This window comes from Zootoca vivipara, chromosome 1 (assembly GCF_965207765.1).
Source record: "Zootoca vivipara chromosome 1, rZooViv2.hap1.1, whole genome shotgun sequence".
Taxonomy (NCBI): domain Eukaryota; kingdom Metazoa; phylum Chordata; class Lepidosauria; order Squamata; family Lacertidae; genus Zootoca; species Zootoca vivipara.
The window spans coordinates 9781997-9800981 of NC_142582.1; the positions used below are offsets into that span (position 1 = coordinate 9781997).

At 45.2% G+C, this 18985-nt stretch overlaps 1 protein-coding gene across 4 annotated transcripts in view; it reads right to left on the bottom strand.

Moving 5' to 3' along the window:
• The window catches only part of NBEAL1 (neurobeachin like 1), a 135343-nt gene that overhangs the window by 103314 nt on the left and 13044 nt on the right, over positions 1-18985 (bottom strand). For all 4 annotated transcript variants that reach the window (XM_088670825.1, XM_060281908.2, XM_088670790.1 and 1 more), the window contains exon 3: positions 1941-2032. In XM_088670825.1, coding sequence (XP_088526951.1) covers positions 1941-2032 — 92 coding nt within the window. The remainder of the gene's footprint in view (positions 1-1940; positions 2033-18985) is intronic.

Here is an 18985-nt window from a genome sequence, read left to right on the forward strand (position 1 = left end):
TGCCATTTGATGCCAGCTATCCAGTACTCTATACCAGGGGTCCCCAAACTAAGGCCCAGGGGGCCAGATGCGGCCCAATTGCCTTCTAAATCCGGCCCACGGATGGTCTGGGAATCAGCATGTTTTTACATTAGAATGTGTCCTTTTATTTAAAATGCATCTCTGGGTTATTTGTAGGGCATAGGAATTCATTCATATATTTTTTTTTCAAAATATAGTCCGTCGCCCGCCCCCGCCCCCAGGTCTGAGGGACAGAGGCCCCCTGCTGAAAAAGTTTGCTGACCCCTGCTCTATACAATCTCGCCTTGTCTTTAGCTGCCTAGATATCTTCCCTTGTTCATCCGCTACAACACTAGTCCAGTCCTCTATGCCGATTTTTTTTTTAGGTCGCAAGTTTAATCCCGTCATTAATCTCAGAGGAAAACAGCGGATTTTATACTGAGCACTCGGTAACAGCACTGGAGAGTAACGGTGATGGAAGCTACTGTTCATGCGCTCATGTTGTCTTTTAAAAAAAATACTATTAGTTAAGAGGAAAAAACACACAATCCATTTAATCTTTTTTTAAGGTATTCACAATCTGCTAAGCATCCTAGTCCACCTGTCATTGTCTACTGGTAATGTTTCTCATCCTCTGAATCTCAGGAATCTATGATGGGTTTGCACAAAACCACAACCTCCTGTGGCAAATGCAGCCCACCAGCCATGGGTTTGCAGCCTGCCAGGTATTTCACAAACTACACAACCCATATGGTTTGCATAGCTGCCAAGTTTTCCCTTTTCTCGCGAGGAAGCCTATTCAGCATAAGGGAAAATCCCTTTAAAAAAGGGATAACTTGGCAGCTATGGGTTTGGTTTGGGTGTTTGGGTTCAGTCTCAGGTGAGCAGAAATATGTCTACTGTCTCTGCCGCTGTTGCTGTTCAACAGGTTTAATCAATCAAAAGGTATCTTCAATGGTCGTCACTGAAAGCAAACCAAGGCCAGGATCCTAAGCATCCTTCCTAGGGAGTAAAACCCCACTAGACACGGTGGGAACTGACTTCTGAGTAAATGTGTCTATGACTATGCAAGCTAAAATCACATACTGAGGTCATTTCCTGGTTCACCGCAAGCAAGAATGTTTACCTGGGCTCTGTAATTTGGAAGTTCAAAGCCCATTTTTAAAGAATGAACACCAGGACAATCAAGAAATACCAGTGTGGAACAAGTGGGGTGGGGGTTAAACACGTAAACACAGGGCTTATTCACTCTGAAAATTTACTGTGGGTTACTGCTGATTCCCCTCTGATTTAACCAGCCGCTGACCTGGGAAAACCTAGGAACTGGTAGCGATTCCACTGGAAGGTAATTACCCAGTTCAGTCACGTTTGAGAGCAAACTGTGAGATGTAAAAGTTTGTAGAATGAGTGGCCATGATTGGCGTGGCATATAAAGGCAGGAGGAGCCCAAATGAGCACCTGGGAGCAGGAATTTGGCAGAACTTCAAACCATGCTTTCTGAAGTTGGCTTTTTAACTAACCTGAATTTGCTAATAAACCATCCTTTGTTCACCCAACAAGCGGAGATTCCGTGTAAAAAACTTAAGAAGAGCCAGCTGCCTGCTCATTCCTACTCTTTGCTTCCTGAAACTTATCGAATTTGTGACCCACAAGAGGAAACACAGCCCAACTCCTCCTCCCTGCCATGTGGGGAGAGGGGGAAAGCATGAAAGTCAATGGCTCGCTCAAGCTCATTCCAGGCCGTGTATGTCACACAAACCCACGGTTTACTATATCGTATGAATGGAGCCACTAAGTTTGCATTGCACTTCTGTAGAGCAAAATGTCTGCACACAGCAGAAAAGTTCCAAAGAGATGACATATATCAACACACAAAATACTTATTAAATCAGCCATATTGCTATTAGGCATCAACACAAAGGACTATTATTTCTACATACCTAGTGGGCAGCTTTTCAAAATCCACATCCAGAAACTGTTCGTAACTAGAAACAAAACTGTCCAACCAGAGCTTCAAGTAGTCTGGGTCTTTCTGTGAAGGCAAACAGATTTTAAAAGTTAATTTTTCTTCCAAAAGCGTTTGTAAATGTGTGCGTCCAATGCTGCCCCATTCCTGCCCTCCAAAGTTTCCTGCCATAATCATGTCTTTATTGGCGTTGAGGCCACTTGAAACTTCCCAGAATACCACTCTGCTTCCTGACACCGCTGCCCTGACGCTGAGATATTCCCTAGCAAGACTGAGCACTGCCAAGAGATTCCACTTCCCAAAACACTCAAAAATAATAAAATAAAACATAATACAACATCAGCAACTTCATACAACTTTTTTGTAACCATATCCAAGAAATTGGGAGGAAGACAAGGACATTGACCTGTTGGGTCCCCAAGACAGGCTAAGAGATGATGACGATGATGATGATGATGATGACAACAACAACAATAATAATAATAATAAATCTAGTATTGATTTATTATATTATTTATATCTCACCCATCTGGCTGGGTTTCTCCAGCCACTATGAGATGGAATCGACGGGCTTACAGTGGTAGAACAAATGCAAGCTTAAAAGGACAGAAGGTCAATCTCTCCTTTCTTCAGTTGACAACAGATCTCAGGAAGCAGGGCTGGAAAAGACCTGTCAACAAGAAACCTCAGAGCTGCTGCCAGCAACAGTGCAGAGCTAGGTGGACCAACTGTCTGACTCTGTAGAAGCAGCTTCTTGTCTTTAACATATCCATAGATGTTATATCTTAGCTAGAAGGTAGAAGGAGGAGCATCTTTTTGGCAGAAGGCAGACAAGATAAAAGAGCGGGACAGAGCAAAAGGGAAGGCTGGGGAGCAACTGAGCAGAGCCGACTTAGAGAATGCCGAGGTGGTCATTTTTGCCAATGACAGTCAAACGCCATTGTGTCACAGCTGGCCAAGAATAAACTTTGGCTGCAGCTCATCGCCGGTGAGCAAAGAGCTTAAGCATGAGCCCAAGTTTGGACGACACACTAAGCCAAACCTTAGCTTAGCTTGGAGCAGAGCAGGAGTAGAAAAGACAGGGGAGGTGGCAAATCAGCTGTAAGGTCCTCTCCAGAAGGCCACATGTTCATGCGTTAAGCCAATTTAGTTTCCCATTCTGGGTGAACCAGGCCACTGGAACCATGCCAAATTCCATGGTGATCACAGCTAGTCCACCACTTTGAGTGGAACAGTCACAGCAATCTCTCACGCTACTGGGTACAATACGTCCCTCTGCCATGATTTAGCGCTACCATTGCTGCAAGAAGCTGAACACACATTTACAGAAAGCTGGTGTAGCTCCTGTGGAAGTCAACCACATAAAGACTTGGGCGGAGCAGCTCTCAAACCTGTGGGCATTGGCAAGTCCCACAATCTGCTTTATCGGGTTTGTATTTGCGAGCGCATGGCGAATCGCCTCCAAAATTCCCATCCCTTCTCAAGTGGTTTGAGAGCCTTGAGTCACTATCTTCATCTACCCAAGCAAAAGCAGCTCCGATATGAATTTCAGGGGCAGCTGTATGGAACACAGGGGCAAAGACAATCCACTGGAGAATCACAGCACCTGCTGTGGCTGCAGAGACCGGTAGCTCGTAACTCCTGCTTCCCCCTGCATTGTTTCTGTGGCATAAGCAGCATCGAAGTGACCTCTCCACGGTCCAAGCCTGGGCAGTGTGTAGGAAGGTCCTGGGCTGGCCAGACAACAAGACTCCACTCTTGGCCTCGCAGATGTGGTCCAAAGGAAAGTAGAGCAATACCTTTGGCACCAGCTTGGATGCAGGTCACATACAAGATGCCATCTAACCATCTTTGGCTTTCCACTCTGGGTTTTTGTAGGGTTTACTCCTTAGCCTTTTTCTCTCTCGAAGATGTTCCACAAGGCAGTGTGTGTAAAGGCAAATGTAATAAATTTCTTTCTATACATTATGGGGAACCTGTGCTCCTTCTAGAACCCACTGAAGCATCTCTTGGCCTCTCACTGATAAAAAGTTGTCATGCTCTCAGCATCAGCCATGAGGATAAGGAGTCTTCGCCCAAAGACAGGAACAGACATCAAAAGACTATTCTAAAATAGAAACACTTCTTGAGGAGGAGGAGGAAAAAAAACAGAACAGGAGGGTGACTCACTTCCAGAGTAAACAGGAGTCCGTCACTAGAGTGTTGTGTTGCTTTTCAAAAGCATTTCTGACCACTGCAGCTGACAAATCAGCCCATTCACCTACGTGGCAGGGAACAAACTTAGAAATGTGTCAAAGAAATAAACTCAACTCCTAAGGAAATGGAAACTTCCATGTAAGTCTGTTTCAATATAAACCAATGCTGCCTCGCACAATGTTTTGCATACATGGTTGATCTAAAAGTCATAGTAACCACCACCAAGGCTTGGTGCTACTTTTCCTGGGTGTGATGTCACAAATCACACAGGTAATCTGAAAAGGTTCTTCTTCAGCCTCAGTCAACGTGGCCAATGCTTTAATAGGAGTCATAGTCCAACAACTTCCAAAGGCTACCACGTCAGCTACCCCTGAGCTAGGTCAATCACATTGATCCAGTATCGACTCACAGATAATTCAAGGAGCATCTCAGATTCCAAAATAATTCCTGCGTGATCAAGTTTCTATATCACACGTGGTGTGAAGGCTTGGGGGTAAGGGATGGAAAAATGTATGGGGGGAAATCCACACACACACTATTTTTCCATTCTTCTGCCAGTGTCCTAAATATGGAGGCAGCAGAAAAACTGGAGAGGAAACAGTTTCCCCTTCCAAACTGCCCACCTTTCCCCCAGACCTTCACAGCTCTACCCAGGACACAACAGCAGGTGGGACCAATGGGTGGAGCCTCGTTTTCCCCATCACACTTTTGGAATCGAGTACCGGTAGTGTAGGGTGGGGGTGGTGGAGAATGGGCACCCAAACAGGGCTTCTGTTTCACAACAGGCAGTCCGCATTTGCAAACAGATATGCTCCCTGCTGCCACCAAAAGCCAGAAAAGGCACATCCTAATTTAGAGAAGAAAAGCTCCCAATTTCAAGTAGAGGTAGTGACCTCCTGAAAAGTGGTATAGCCGCTTTCAGTCAAGAGGAATGTCAAAATTAATAAACAGAAGCAGTGGGGAGGGGGGAGAAGCAGAGGCCAGGGCTGCCGGCTCGATCGTTACCCATAATTCAATGCATTAAGTGCTTGTTAAAGAGAACAAGAGGCTGAGCTACGGCAAGGGGGTGCCTTTTGGTGTGTTTCCTGGAAACAAGCAGCACCAAGAACAATTAGCAGTGTACAACACAGTTCCAAACAACTATGCTTGGAATCTCTGAAAGTACTCCTAGCGATGCTATATATAACTTGTTATTAGGGTACTTGTATCTTGTTTATTATGCAGCAAAGAGAGAGATGGGCATACTTGAGGGCTTCTCGTAAGCATCCGGTTGGACATCGTGGGAAGAGAATGGTGGACTAGATAAGGCAGGGGGAGCTGACACGATGACCGGCTGTTAGATTATGATCCTGCTTGGCAGGGGGTTGGACTGGATGGCCCTTGTGGTCTCTTCCAACTCTATGATTCTATGATCCCCATCATCCCTGACCATTGACCATGCTGGCTGGGGCTGATGGGAGCTGGAGTCTGACAGTTCCTGGAGGGTACCGGTGGCATGCAGTTAATTTTTTCCGTAGGGGAACAGTTAGGGTGACCTTGCACATCGGAACAGCATCATGTTTCCTTTCCTACGCCAGGAAGCTTAGGGAAGGAGGTGCCAGGGCTCTGGCCAGATATTGGAGCCCTCGTGCCTCCTTCCTAAAAGCAGGAGGGCTTTTGGAAGGTGGTGAGAAGGTTATTGGACCCCCTCGGAGCATCGTGCCTCCCTCCCTAAGCCAGGCAGAAGCTTCCCAGGCGTTGAGAAGGAGGCACCTGGGGAACATTTAGGGAACCAGCCTAGTCCCCCAGTCCACTGACAGCACACCACTGGAAGGTATCGTATGACCTACCCCTGAGATAAAGCCTTTGGTGTGATCCAGTACAGCTCTTATGTTCTCTTTTTTTTTAAAAAAATGGAATTTTGCAGTCCAGCAACTCACATTTTCCACCAAAAACCTGAATTCTCCAACCTGTCTGAAATCATTCAAATTTGATCATAATTTAGTCATAGAGCTGGACAGGAGCCGTGCTCTTCCAAATAACTAGAAATCTTATTATGGCTATGGGACTGATTTTAATTCAACCAGTTGGACAGTATTTCAGAATTCACAGGACTTCAGTATTTTAATTCCCTCGGCTTCAATGGGCTATAATAAAGTAGCCTTCACGAACCTGGTCCTCTCCAGATGCTTTGGACTACCAAACAGCATGGCTGTGCTAGCTAGGGCTGATGGGAGTTGTAGTCCAAAAATATATAGCGGGCACCAGGTTGGAGAAAGAAGGCTGTCTTCCTTGTTTGCCAACAAGGAAGTCTTCCTTGTTTGCCAACCTGAACAGGAAGTGGAGGTCCCTAAACAAGGTTAAGCAACAGATCACAAGACAATATGCCTGTCACTCAGCAAGCTTAGCAATATGTAGCTCATTAAGAGGTTTTGGTGCTCCACTACAATATTGTATTCTTCAGTTCATACATACTATTTGCTTGGCCATAAGCCATGGCAAAACTGGAATCCCAATGTAAAATAAAATTCAAACATAGTGCTACTTACAGAATTACAGGTCGTGACAAAAGCTGTAATTAGATAACGTTTTAAAGGATTTTGTAGAGCAGTTGCCTAAATAAAAGGGCATGGCATCTAAGCAGCAAAAAATAATAAATAGGTTGTCTCTTTTCTTTCAAGTTTAGAGGTCTGAAAAAGCACCCCTCCAAGCAGAGACGAAAAGAATGGCTTTCCAGTTTGGGGGACACATTCAGGATTTGCCCCGAGATGGATCTGCAACTCAGCAGCTGCTTTTCCAAGCAACACTAAGCCATGATGGGAAAGCTGCATATTCCTCCATTAGCCTCAGGGATCCTTCCAACCAGGGTTCGAAATTAGCGGGCACCAGTCACATTTTGCGACAGGCAACCAGCCTTTTGCAACTGGATGGAGATGCCATTTTTGCTGCGGGGCTGCCTGGTCTGGGAGCGGGGCATCTACAGTTCTGATTCTCTGATAATTTTCAAAACAGTCCGGTTTCACAACCCATGGCTTCAAGCTAGCTTGTTTAGAGCTTATCGGAGTTTGTTTTAAACCACAATCCATGGCTTGTACTCAACAACTGGCCAGGTTTTGCGGAAGCTGAAGCTCTGCCAAAGCTCTCCTCTTCCCAACTGTGCAGCGGGGAAGGGGGAAGGGCCCTAGGCTCATGGAAGCTCCTTCCTGCTCATGTAAACAGTGTTACATGCGGTTAAAGCATTACATGTTGTGAGGGACAGGGGATATCGCGAAGTCCCTCCCCTCCTGAGTTCAAGCCCAGCACTGACCACAGGGGAAAGCAGAGGGAGCTCTGATTCCAGTGGGGAAGCAGGAAGTCGGGTCCGAGGCTCAGGCAAGGTAGCGGAGCCAGGGTCCCAGGTGGGACAGGAAGGGGCAAGTAAGGGGGGGAGACCCATCCCCCCAACGCCAGAATTACGCAGAAAGAGGAGGGGCAAGAGGATGGGTCTTCCGAGGCTTTTGTGCTGGGGAAAGACGCGCCAAAAGTCATTCGGAGGTTCTGATACCGACTGAACACATCACTCTGTGTAAATAGCAATGACTTTAGCACTGTAAATACGCAGCACCAATAAAAGAATAAAATGCAGAGCTGCGTAGCGTCGTTACTCTGAAGTAGCCTACTCCGGCCACTGTGACAGCAACCTCCGAATCTTTTTGGGGCTACTTTGGAGTTGCCGGGATGAGCGTGCCAGAGGCGGAGAAATGGCGGCAGCTCGCTGAACAAGCGCAAGAGGAGCTGCAGAAGCTGCATCTGCAGGCACAGGGAGAATTAAAGGCAGCAAAAGAAGAGACTAAGAAGGTCCAGGAAGAACGGCTACAACTTGTGGAACAGGTGAGAGCGCTTCAGGAAAGAGAGCAGCAATTAAGGGCGGTGGCGGTAGACCTCCAAAGCAAGCAGATTGGCAGCACATTTTTACCCCCACCAGCTCAGACGCCACGGACTTTTTGGGATTCCAGTCCTCCCAGGCGGAAGGGGGGGCCTCGCAGGACTGGGCGGAGGTGTTCACACCAACGGGCTCGGAAAGCACTGAGTTCCTAGGTTTCCAGTCGTCACCGACACCTGGGGGGGACCTGGGGAGGGGAGAAGGGGAGCTTGGAAGGGGGGTGGATGTGAGGGACAGGGGATATCGCGAAGTCCCTCCCCTCCTGAGTTCAAGCCCAGCACTGACCACAGGGGAAAGCAGAGGGAGCTCTGATTCCAGTGGGGAAGCAGGAAGTCGGGTCCGAGGCTCAGGCAAGGTAGCGGAGCCAGGGTCCCAGGTGGGACAGGAAGGGGCAAGTAAGGGGGGGAGACCCATCCCCCCAACGCCAGAATTACGCAGAAAGAGGAGGGGCAAGAGGATGGGTCTTCCGAGGCTTTTGTGCTGGGGAAAGACGCGCCAAAAGTCATTCGGAGGTTCTGATACCGACTGAACACATCACTCTGTGTAAATAGCAATGACTTTAGCACTGTAAATACGCAGCACCAATAAAAGAATAAAATGCAGAGCTGCGTAGCGTCGTTACTCTGAAGTAGCCTACTCCGGCCACTGTGACACATGTGAACAAGCCAATGGGCTCAGTTCACATACCAAGGACGCAACTGAATCCATGCATGCTTCAGATTTCCATGGTCTAATTGATTCCCTATGGCTCAGGAAAACCACAGTATGCTCTTATGTTCAAACTGAGCTACATTTTGCACAAACTCAGTTTGTTCTCCAATTGTGGCTTAGAGGCAAACAATGGTTTGTCCAAGCCAAGATGGGATGGGGGAACTGGAGTGAAACTTTGACCACTGCAGAAATAATAGGGGCTGCGCCAACATTTGATGGTGTTGATCAGGCATAGGCAAACTCGGCCCTCCAGATGTTTTGGGATTAAAACTCCCATCATCCCTGACCACTGGTCCTGTTAGCTAGGGGTCATGGGAGTTGTAGTCCCCAAAAAAACTGGAGGGCTGAGTTTGCCTAAGCCTGATGTTGTTCAAAAGCCACTAAATCTTGAAAAAATATTTTGATCTTATCATTCTTAGGACTTGTATGTAACACACATGGGAGGGTGAGAAAGATCACCACCTGGCAGCTATAGTATATTTTAAATATTGACAATGCTGTTTAACTAGCGGGCTGGGTAATAAAGTCAGGCAAAAGGATACTGGATGTGTTTCAAACTGTTCATTCCCTGCACCAGCCTCTTGGTTCTGTACCATCCATCCCTTATCCCCTGTTGTTATCACGGTGCTGCCACCACTACCACTGCTGTTCCTAGCCTAGCTATCTTTGTCCAAGATGGGTTCATAGCTGCCAAGTCTCCCGTATTCCCCGGGAAACCCCTGTTTTTCTAGCTGTTCTCAGCTGAAAAAACAGATTTTTTTGTTTTTTCCCGGTTTATTCTGGCGCGGTGGCCATTTTGGAACTGGGTGGAGCATGCTCAGAAACGACTTTTGATGCAGCTCTGCCCAGTTCCAAAATGGCTGCAGTGCGACTTCTGGCACGGCAGCCATTTTGGACCTGGGCAAAGCAGCATCAAAAGTCGCTTCTGAGCATGCTCCGCCCAGTTCCAAAATGGCGGCAGCGCTACCTTCGGTCTGCTACTTCCGGTCCGGTCCCTTATTTCTCCCACAGGAACTTGGTAGGTATGGATGGGTTAAAAGCATCATATGATGGCAGTCATCTGCTGATGAGGACTAAACAAACCAAGAAGATACCAGGAGGGGAGAAATAGGAATGTTCAACTCTTGGGGAAGCACTGAAGATTGTGATTAAAAGAAAAAGACAAGTAACCTTGTTTTGTTGCTGTCAAACAAGACAAGTTCTCATTTTAGGAGGTTTGCAAATGTTAAAGGGTGTATTGTCAAACACTTGGAATTTAGGATTTGTTCTTATTTTAGGGTTGTATCAGAGCACACCTACTGAAATTAATGGACATGGCTAATGCAGGTCCAGCAATTTCAATTTTCAGTTTTAACTTTCCATATTCCAACAACTTTCCTCTGCAATGCTATACAAAATGCACCAATACCACAATTATAAAGGGTTGTGTGTGCTCCATGTTTTTTCCCCAAATAAATTTTATTGGTTTTCATGTAAATACAAGACACATCGTGTTGTTTTTAAGAAAACCAAGTTAACATTCTGCATAAAACCAATCATATATAGTATGCATATCAGAATAACAATTACAGTATTGTTATTTGGGGTCTGCTATGACAGGAAGGGGTGAGGTGCTAAGGAAGGGACTAAATTCCTGCCCCAGTCCACTCAAAATCCTTATTCAGCAACTCATCTGGGCTCTGACCTTTCACCAGGCATCGCCACATATTTTCACAAGCATGTAAGACACCGAGATCCTTGCTTTCCTTTTATATGAAAGTCAAACAACTTCTCAGGAGAAGCTGAATTCTGCACCAAATGCAACATTTTGCACTCCCACGGAATCCCAGCAAAACACACATGCGAGGCTTACATAAAGCACAAACAGGAGACAAATAGGATTGGCCGGCTTGAACTTGCAACAGCAACAAAATTCGCACAACTTGAAATTCTAATAGCTTCAGATTTTCTGCCCCGTGTTTTGCATTTTTATACCCTGCCACATATGCTTTAAAAACCCAGGTGAGACTCTCAACCATTTTCTAACCCCCTCACTCCCAGAACTACAATCCTGTGCATGTTTACTCAGGAGGTGGGGGGGGGGAATCCCACTTAAATCTGTTTAGGATTGCAGCTTCAGTTTCATTGGGGAGAGGAAACATTTCAACAGGACACATTCTGTAAAGAAGCACCTTCCTTTGTCTGCCCAAGACCTCCGCTCCATTTCACTTGATGACCCATTAATGCATAATGAGAACTCGAGACGTTTCTGACTACAACTCCCTCCAACTTAAGCCAGCTTCCGAGGCCAATGGGAGTTGTAGTCCAAAAACATTTGGAGCGCACCCAGTTGAGGGAGGCTAGTCTAGACAGAGACTCTGATGGCACATTCAGAATGTTTCGTTGCTGAATTGCAACTCATTAGCAAGCTTAAAACCATGGAGCCACCTGGAATGAACAAAGACATAGGATTCTTATCTCATTATACATGAACAAGCTTTCCTTAGCACCTCAGCCCTTGCTCCCCCCGCAAGACCAATTGCAGTCATTAACAGTCGTTAACAGTCATCAACAGGTTTACCACTCCTATCATCCCATCACCCATTCCCATCTCCCCCACCCTCTGAATATACATAAGGGTCTGGGGGATTCTGTTTCAGTGTATCTGACGAAGTGTGCATGCACACGAAAGCTTATACCAAAATAAAAAACTTAGTTGGTCTTTAAGGTGCTACTGAAGGAATTTTTTTATTCTGATTTAAGAGCCATTCTAGGCAACATCTTGACCCCTCCTCCCATATCAGGCAATGCAAAAAAACGATATTCCACTGGGAATCTTTAGCCGAATCTTCTTCATATTATTTCTGTATCCCTTCTCCTGCTTCTTTTGCAGTTGACTCTTTAGCTTTCGGAAGATTAAAGCATCTCTCAGAAAATCTAAAAGCATCCAAATAAGTGGTTGCTGGAAGCAGCAGTCTTCTTCAGACTCAAAAGTCAAACTTTTCTAAATTCTAATCCAGTGACATGTCATCAGGATTCAAGACCCCCTGTTGATTTTTCCACATCAGACGGGTGGGGAACCTCTGGCACGGCAAACATTGCTGAACTACATCTCCCACCGGCCTTTGTAAGCATGGTCAATGGCCAGGGCTGATGGGAGTTGGAGTTCAGAAATACCTGGTGGGTCAAAGGTTCCCCCACACTTGATTTTCTGAAAAATGAAAAATACGAAATGTGAGAAAAGGAACAACCTTACTAAAGCCACCTTTCCTGGGCCCTAGTAACAGATTTATTGTGTGTGGGTATCATTTAGTGCTGGCCAAGCTGTTTTGCCACCTGAGGCAAGGTTCAAAATGGCGCCCGTCCTCCCATTCCATATATAAATGCCAATCGGATGGGCGGCTGACTCTTACTACAATGCTGGCATTGAGGAAAGAATCCTGCACAGTTCCAAAGAGACTTCACTGAGCTTCGACTCAACCTGATGGTAATAACCGGAAGAGCAAAGTTCAGTCATTTAGAGCTATACCAGGAAGTACTGGCCGCTATAAAGAAAAGCTGGATCAGCCGGTAGAAGCTTTCAATACTGCATTCCCCGCACTGGGGGTGGGGATTATTCACTTCGGAAACCATGGGAAATCTGCATCACGGTGCAACCCATCGTTACGTTAGTCACAAAGCATCCATCCCAGCAGAGTATCAAATTAGTGCAAAAATACTGTTAATTATGATTTCTTTAGAGTAACTTTCAGCATGTTTATCCAGAAGTTGGTAAATTGCAGCCATTTCCCTTATTAGCTAGAATCAAACATTGTTACCGTGTTTCTCCAAAAATAAGACACCGTCTTATATTTATTTTTCCTCAAAAAACAACAACACGGTGGCTTATTTTCAGGGGATGTCTTATTTTTTTATTAAGTATGGTGCAGTTTAACCTACAAGGTTAAACTGCCTATCTCTATGGCTTATTTTCGGAGAAACACGGTACATATAACTCAGTGATGTTATTCTAACAATGGACTGGAGTTAACATTCACAAATAGTTATATATACTCTGCAATCAGAGTATGGCTCTTAATAATAACGGCCTTCTCTTAAAAAAGCAAGATGTTTTAAAAGTACATCACTTGATAATTTACTGTTGGCGATTGGCAGCTGAACACGTGAACTGACGGAATCTGAAAATCATTTTGGTTGGTGCGTCTGCGATGGCGGCAACAACAGTCCATTCGCACATGAAAGCTGTCACATGATTAAAATCACTTAGCAAGTGTGTTGTGATGAGGAATGTTTTTCCCTTAGGCTGTGAGGAACAAGTTTTAAATCTCCACTCCGCCATGAAGTCCATTGGGTGGCCTACAAGGATGTTACATGGATAAAACTGGACTAGGAATCATGTATGGCGCCTTGAGCTCTTCAGAGGAAGGGTAAACATGCAATAAATACATAGATGCAATAAAAGTGCATGGCTGAACTAGCCCTAAGGCTGCTTTTAGAGCAGGTGGGGAGAAAACCTCCAGGGGTTGTTGAACTACGACTCCCATAAGCCCCAGCATGCATTGTCAATAGCCAGGGATGCTGGGAGTTGTAATTTATCGACAGCTGAGTAGCTGAAGGTTCCTCATGCCCCCTTGAAAGTAATCAGCTGAAAAATCTTTTTAAAAGTAACAAGCAGAGTTGTAGGAGACACAGAGTTACTGTAGCTACTAAGAGAAACCCTTTTGCTTCAAGTTCGGTATTTAAAAGCAGTGGGAATTTATCTCCCACAGATATCATATTATACAAGAATTATTTTAAAATGCATTGTCCCAGCCTCGCTCATCCCATACAATGAAATCCTTTAGGCTTTTTACAGCATGTTTAATAAAGTAAGTCATAAGTCATGTGACTGAATAGAACACGGTCGGTAACTCTCGGGGGAAACCGTGCTGTGCGATTTGCCAAAAATTATCCGGAAGTAGAAGCCCATGCATTTCCCACGCTCTCTTGGAGAGGGGGTAGGTCTTGCACTGTCACAAAATAAATGCTACATCTCAGGATTAATGGAATATTTCCAAGGCAAATTCGAGGCCAGGTTTTTGGTACCCGTGTCCCGAGAACCCCAACTAAACACTCATACTTTGTCTAGGCATCTACGAAAAACAGAACCTTGAAATGTGCTCAATTCATAGTTGCAACGCTCTCTGCATTCTTTTCTCCTTCCTCTTCTAAACATTGGTCTGAATACGGAGTCAATTAAAATCCATCCTCACGGTTCCTTGTGCAAGAGGCTGTCAATTTCCATGTATCAATGTACTTTTTTATATATAAATAAAAGCATTTTAACATAGCATGACTAAACTTTTAAGAAACTCCATGGGGAACTGTCAACTCCCCAGATTAAAACAAACCCAGCTGGCATCCCTTGCCATAAACTAACAGCTACAAGGGCAGACTGGGTATGTCCTAAGGGCCCAGGAAAAGGGGCCTTTTCAGTAGTGGCCCTATGCTCTTTGAATTCCCGCCCTAGAGAGGCAACGTATGATTTCCGCTCTATTGGCTTTTCAATGAAACCGAAGACTCTTTTCTTTCAAACTGCTTTTTACCAATTTCGTGTTCTAACCTCTGCTGCTTTGCTGGTGTAAATTTCAATGTTTCGTTTTATATAGAATAGTAGAATTGTAGAGCTGGAAGGGACCCCAGGGTTCATCTAGTCCAACCCCATGCAATGCAGGAATCTCAGCTAAATCCTCCATTATATTGTGATGGTATTGGTATTACGGCTTTGACGAAAGTTGCTTTGGGAGGGCTTTGCCCTGAAATTTATTTTGAGTCCAAAATATTTCAGGCAGTCTCTTTAACAACCGATAGTATACTTGTCAAAACTGATGCCTGAACAAAAGATGCTCCTTGTTTAAATTGTCCACAGTGCACTCATTTGAAATGCGTCACTGTATTAAAAATCGAGCGTATGCCAAAGGGCATTTATTGCAATGATGCCTGGTCATGACTGCAGTAACGGCTGTTCTGTTCTGACCACTCAATTTCACAAACTCCTAGGATTCGGCTGCAATTTATTTTCCACAGCCACCTGTCATGAAAAGTCCACAGCCACCTGTCATTAGCACTTAGCAATTTGCTGGGAAAACATATTCCAAAATCAGGTATTAAACAGTAAAAGTCCCTACTACTACGGTGTAATGTGTCATGTGTTGTTGTTCATCTGAGGTTGTATTTACCTAATTTTAAGACGAGCTAAGCGACAAATGATTGCTATTACGTCCTGATAGGTAAAACCACAGAATTCAAAGAGGGTTCACTCTTTTTCCCATGAATGTATTAGCTTTAATCTGTTATTTTCTCTCTCTTCCCAATTCCCTGAAGCATAATATGTCAAAGTAAATTATTCCTGGAGTCTAATTGCTTAGATCACAAACCCATCATTACTGAAGTACCAGTGTTGTCAACTCACTCAAGTGCCCAATTGTTTCAGGCTGCTTAGGCGGCTATGTTTCAACCTATTTTAAGTATATTCTAATCAGTAATGGATGGTTTAGAGTAATTAGGCCCTGCAGTAGAAGAAATGCAAATAGCAAGATAAAACATTTTTAAAGGGCATAAGCTATGGTGGTTTTGTCCAAATCTCTGTGCTTCTATGGGCTTCTGAATCAGCCTTGGGAAACAACAGCAGTAAAAAGTAAATCCAGATATGTATGTTTTGTTATGTACATAAAATATGACTGCAGGAAGAATTCTGTATTTTTTTAATAATATATTTGTAATGGATAAAACAATAAATGTATTTTCTTGCAAGAGATCACACACTACAATGTCCTCAAAGACAGGTCAAATAACTCAAGTATTCAGTTCTTCTCACAACTGCTATACTCCCTAGGATTTTAGAATTTTAGAGTCAGAAGAGACCCTGGAGATCATCAAATCCAACCTTCTGCTCCAGAGGTAGCCAGCATGGGGCCCTCCTAAAACTGCCATCATCCATGAACTGGCCACGCTGGCTGAGGATGATGAGCTGTAAAAAAAGGTAAATGTAAAGGACCCCTGGACGGTTAAGTCCAGCCAAAGGCAACTATGGGGTTGTGGCGCTCATCTCTCTTTCAGGCCAAGGGAGCCGGCGTTTGTCCAGACAGCTTTCCGGGTCATGTGGCCAGCATGACTAAACCGCTTCTGGCGCAACAGGACACTGTAACGGAAACCAGAGCACACGGAAACGCCATTTACTTTCCCGCCGCAGAGGTACCTATTTATCTGCTTGCACTGCCGTGCTTTCGTACTGCTAGGTTGGCAGGAGCTGGGACAGAACAACGGGAGCTCACTCCATCGCGGGGGTTCGAACTGCCAACCTTCTGATCGGCAAGCCCAAGAACATCTGGGAGAGCACCACATTTGTTACCCCGTTCTACCCAACGTAGGAATCTTGCAACCACAGCATCCTAGGTACACAATCACCCAGTTGCTGCTTGAACAGCTGCGTCAGAAGAAAACTGCTCCATGTCTAAGAACGGAATGAGGTATCAAGTTGTACTGTACCTCCGGAAGTGTTTCACTTTAGAATTCAAGTTGAGAGGACACATTTGAAGAGCTTTCTTCATGACGAAGAAACACAGCCTGCCCGTATCGAGCGGCAAATGATCCTCGCCTCCATTTCCACTTGGCCTGTTTTGGTTTCCTAAGGACAGGAGGTTTTTGTTCTAAGGCAGGGGTGGGAAAGTGGACCTGGCGGGCAGGCCCTGTTCTTATCTCCACCACCCGCACAGGCCAACTTTGAAAGACAGGCAGGTGCACATGTCGGTCACCTGACAATCACAATAAATTCAGATGACCCATTTCCCTTTGCCTGCAGAAACCCAAAGGCGCTGTACTTTGCAGATGAATTGACTGGCAGGGCCTGCAAACATCATGGGAGCCCCACCTTTACCTGCAGTGTTAGGAGCAGGGAAACTGCGCATGGCTTGGCCCAAAGAGTCTCACAGGCCAAATGCAGAGGCCTAGCAGGCCTGATTCTGACTGTGGACTGCAGATTCTGCACTGTTGCTGTGGCAGAAGAAGGTCTCTCGGAAAGGTGTTCAGAACCAAGGGAAATGTACCACTTTTTTCCTTTCAGTTTTTAGCACTTTTAATAGCAAAAGTCATGGAAGCAGACCATTCTCACTGCTGAAGAGTAAAATTATTGCTTTCAAACCACAGACTGGCTCGATTTTAAAAGAAGAAGTAATAACGGTGTCCCACCCACCACCACCACCACCCCAAAAAATAAAGGCTTATTGTGTTTCACGAAGAAGAAACAGGAACTACAGCAGGCCAGGTGAATGAAAAACCTGTTTGGGCAGAACTCAGTTTGTTAAACATTTGAGTAAAACATTTCTCCATAACTGCCGCAGGATTATGCAAGTGACTATAAACACACGGGGTCTTCATCTTTTTACAGTTACGGTACTTCAAGTTAAATAAAAAAATTCCTTCAATAGCACCTTAAAGACCAACTAAGTTTTTATTTTGGTATGAGCTTTCGTGTGCATGCACACTTCTTCAGATACAGTGAAATAGAAGTCCCTAGGCACTTATGTAGAGAAGGGGTGGGGAGGGGTGGGGAGGGGGAGGGGAGGGGGGATCACTCAGAAGGGTGGTGGAAGTGGGTGATTGACTGACTGATAGCTGTTGATGACCGAAAACGACTGCAAATGGTTTTGCATGAAAAAGCAAGGGTTGAGATGGCTGAAGATCGCTTATCATGTATAATGAGATAAGAATCCGATATCTCTGTTCAAACCAGGTCCCTCCATGGTTTTGAGCTTGGTGATAAGTTGTAATTCAGCAACTTCTCTTTCCAGTCTATTTCTGAAATTCTTTTGTAGTAAGACAGCTACTTTGAGATCTTGTATACTTCAAGTTGTTGTTTTGCCAAAGTGACCTTTAGTTTTCAAAGCCCCAAAGCAGAATTTGACCCGAGGACATCCCTGACGTGACAGCTGTCTCTATAGCCACAACTAGCTCCTAAGACTCTTGCATTACCCTGTCAAAGTGGCAGAATATTAAAGCTAGCGAGTTAGTGGGCTTGTGAAGTGGGAAGCGCATCTGTCCAGTGAATGTATGCTGGTATCCATCTTTCATTAATATACTTGAAAAAATAACCAGCTGAGTTACCTCTCCTCGCTTTCTCACTAAATGTTCTGCCTCCATGGGCTAGTTTTCCAAACATATTATAGGCAAGTCATATTATTTTCCGGGTGGGGGCAAACAGGATTGTGACCTCACCCACTGGGGGTACATGTCCATCTCCAGGCAATGTTCAAAACTCCCATTGTTCTAGGCGCATTTTGCAATAGGGAATTTCATTAGCGCAAGCGGTTTCTGAGCTCTGGGCGCCGTCCTGCGCCGAAGATTTCAGATTAAAACTGCAGAGTGGAAGGAAAGGAGGAGCTTTTTCTGCCTCCCCACTCACAGCTGCTCTCTGAAGACTGGAAAAGACACCCTCTTAAGAACATTAGGGGGATGGGCAGGAGAAAGACTAGACCATGTAAAAAAATTAATGTAAAATTTTAGCTGCAGTTCATTCCTTTTCAGCTTTGTATTCTTGTCTTTTTTAATAAATAAATAAATAAATAAGCGAGACTCGATATTGCGTTGTTGCGCCCATAGCCTAGGTTTAAGGCGCCATTTCATAGAATCATAGAGTTGGAAGAGACCACAAGGGCCATCCAGTCCAACCCCCTGCCAAGCAGGAAACACCATCAAAGCATTCTTGACATATGCCTGTCAAGCCTCTGCTTAAAGACATCCTGTGAGGGACAGGGGATATCGCGAAGTCCCTCCCCTCCTGAGTTCAAGCCCAGCACTGACCACAGGGGAAAGCAGAGGGAGCTCTGATTCCAGTGGGGAAGCAGGAAGTCGGGTCCGAGGCTCAGGCAAGGTAGCGGAGCCAGGGTCCCAGGTGGGACAGGAAGGGGCAAGTAAGGGGGGGAGACCCATCCCTCCAACGCCAGAATTACGCAGAAAGAGGAGGGGCAAGAGGATGGGTCTGCCGAGGCTTTTGTGCTGGGGAAAGACGCGCCAAAAGTCATTCGGAGGTTCTGATACCGACTGAACACATTACTCTGTGTAAATAGCAATGAACTTAGCACTGTAAATACGCAGCACCAATAAAAGAATAAAATGCAGAGCTGCGTAGCGTCGTTACTCTGAAGTAGCCTACTCAGGCCACTGTGACAGCAACCTCCGAATCTTTTTGGGCTACT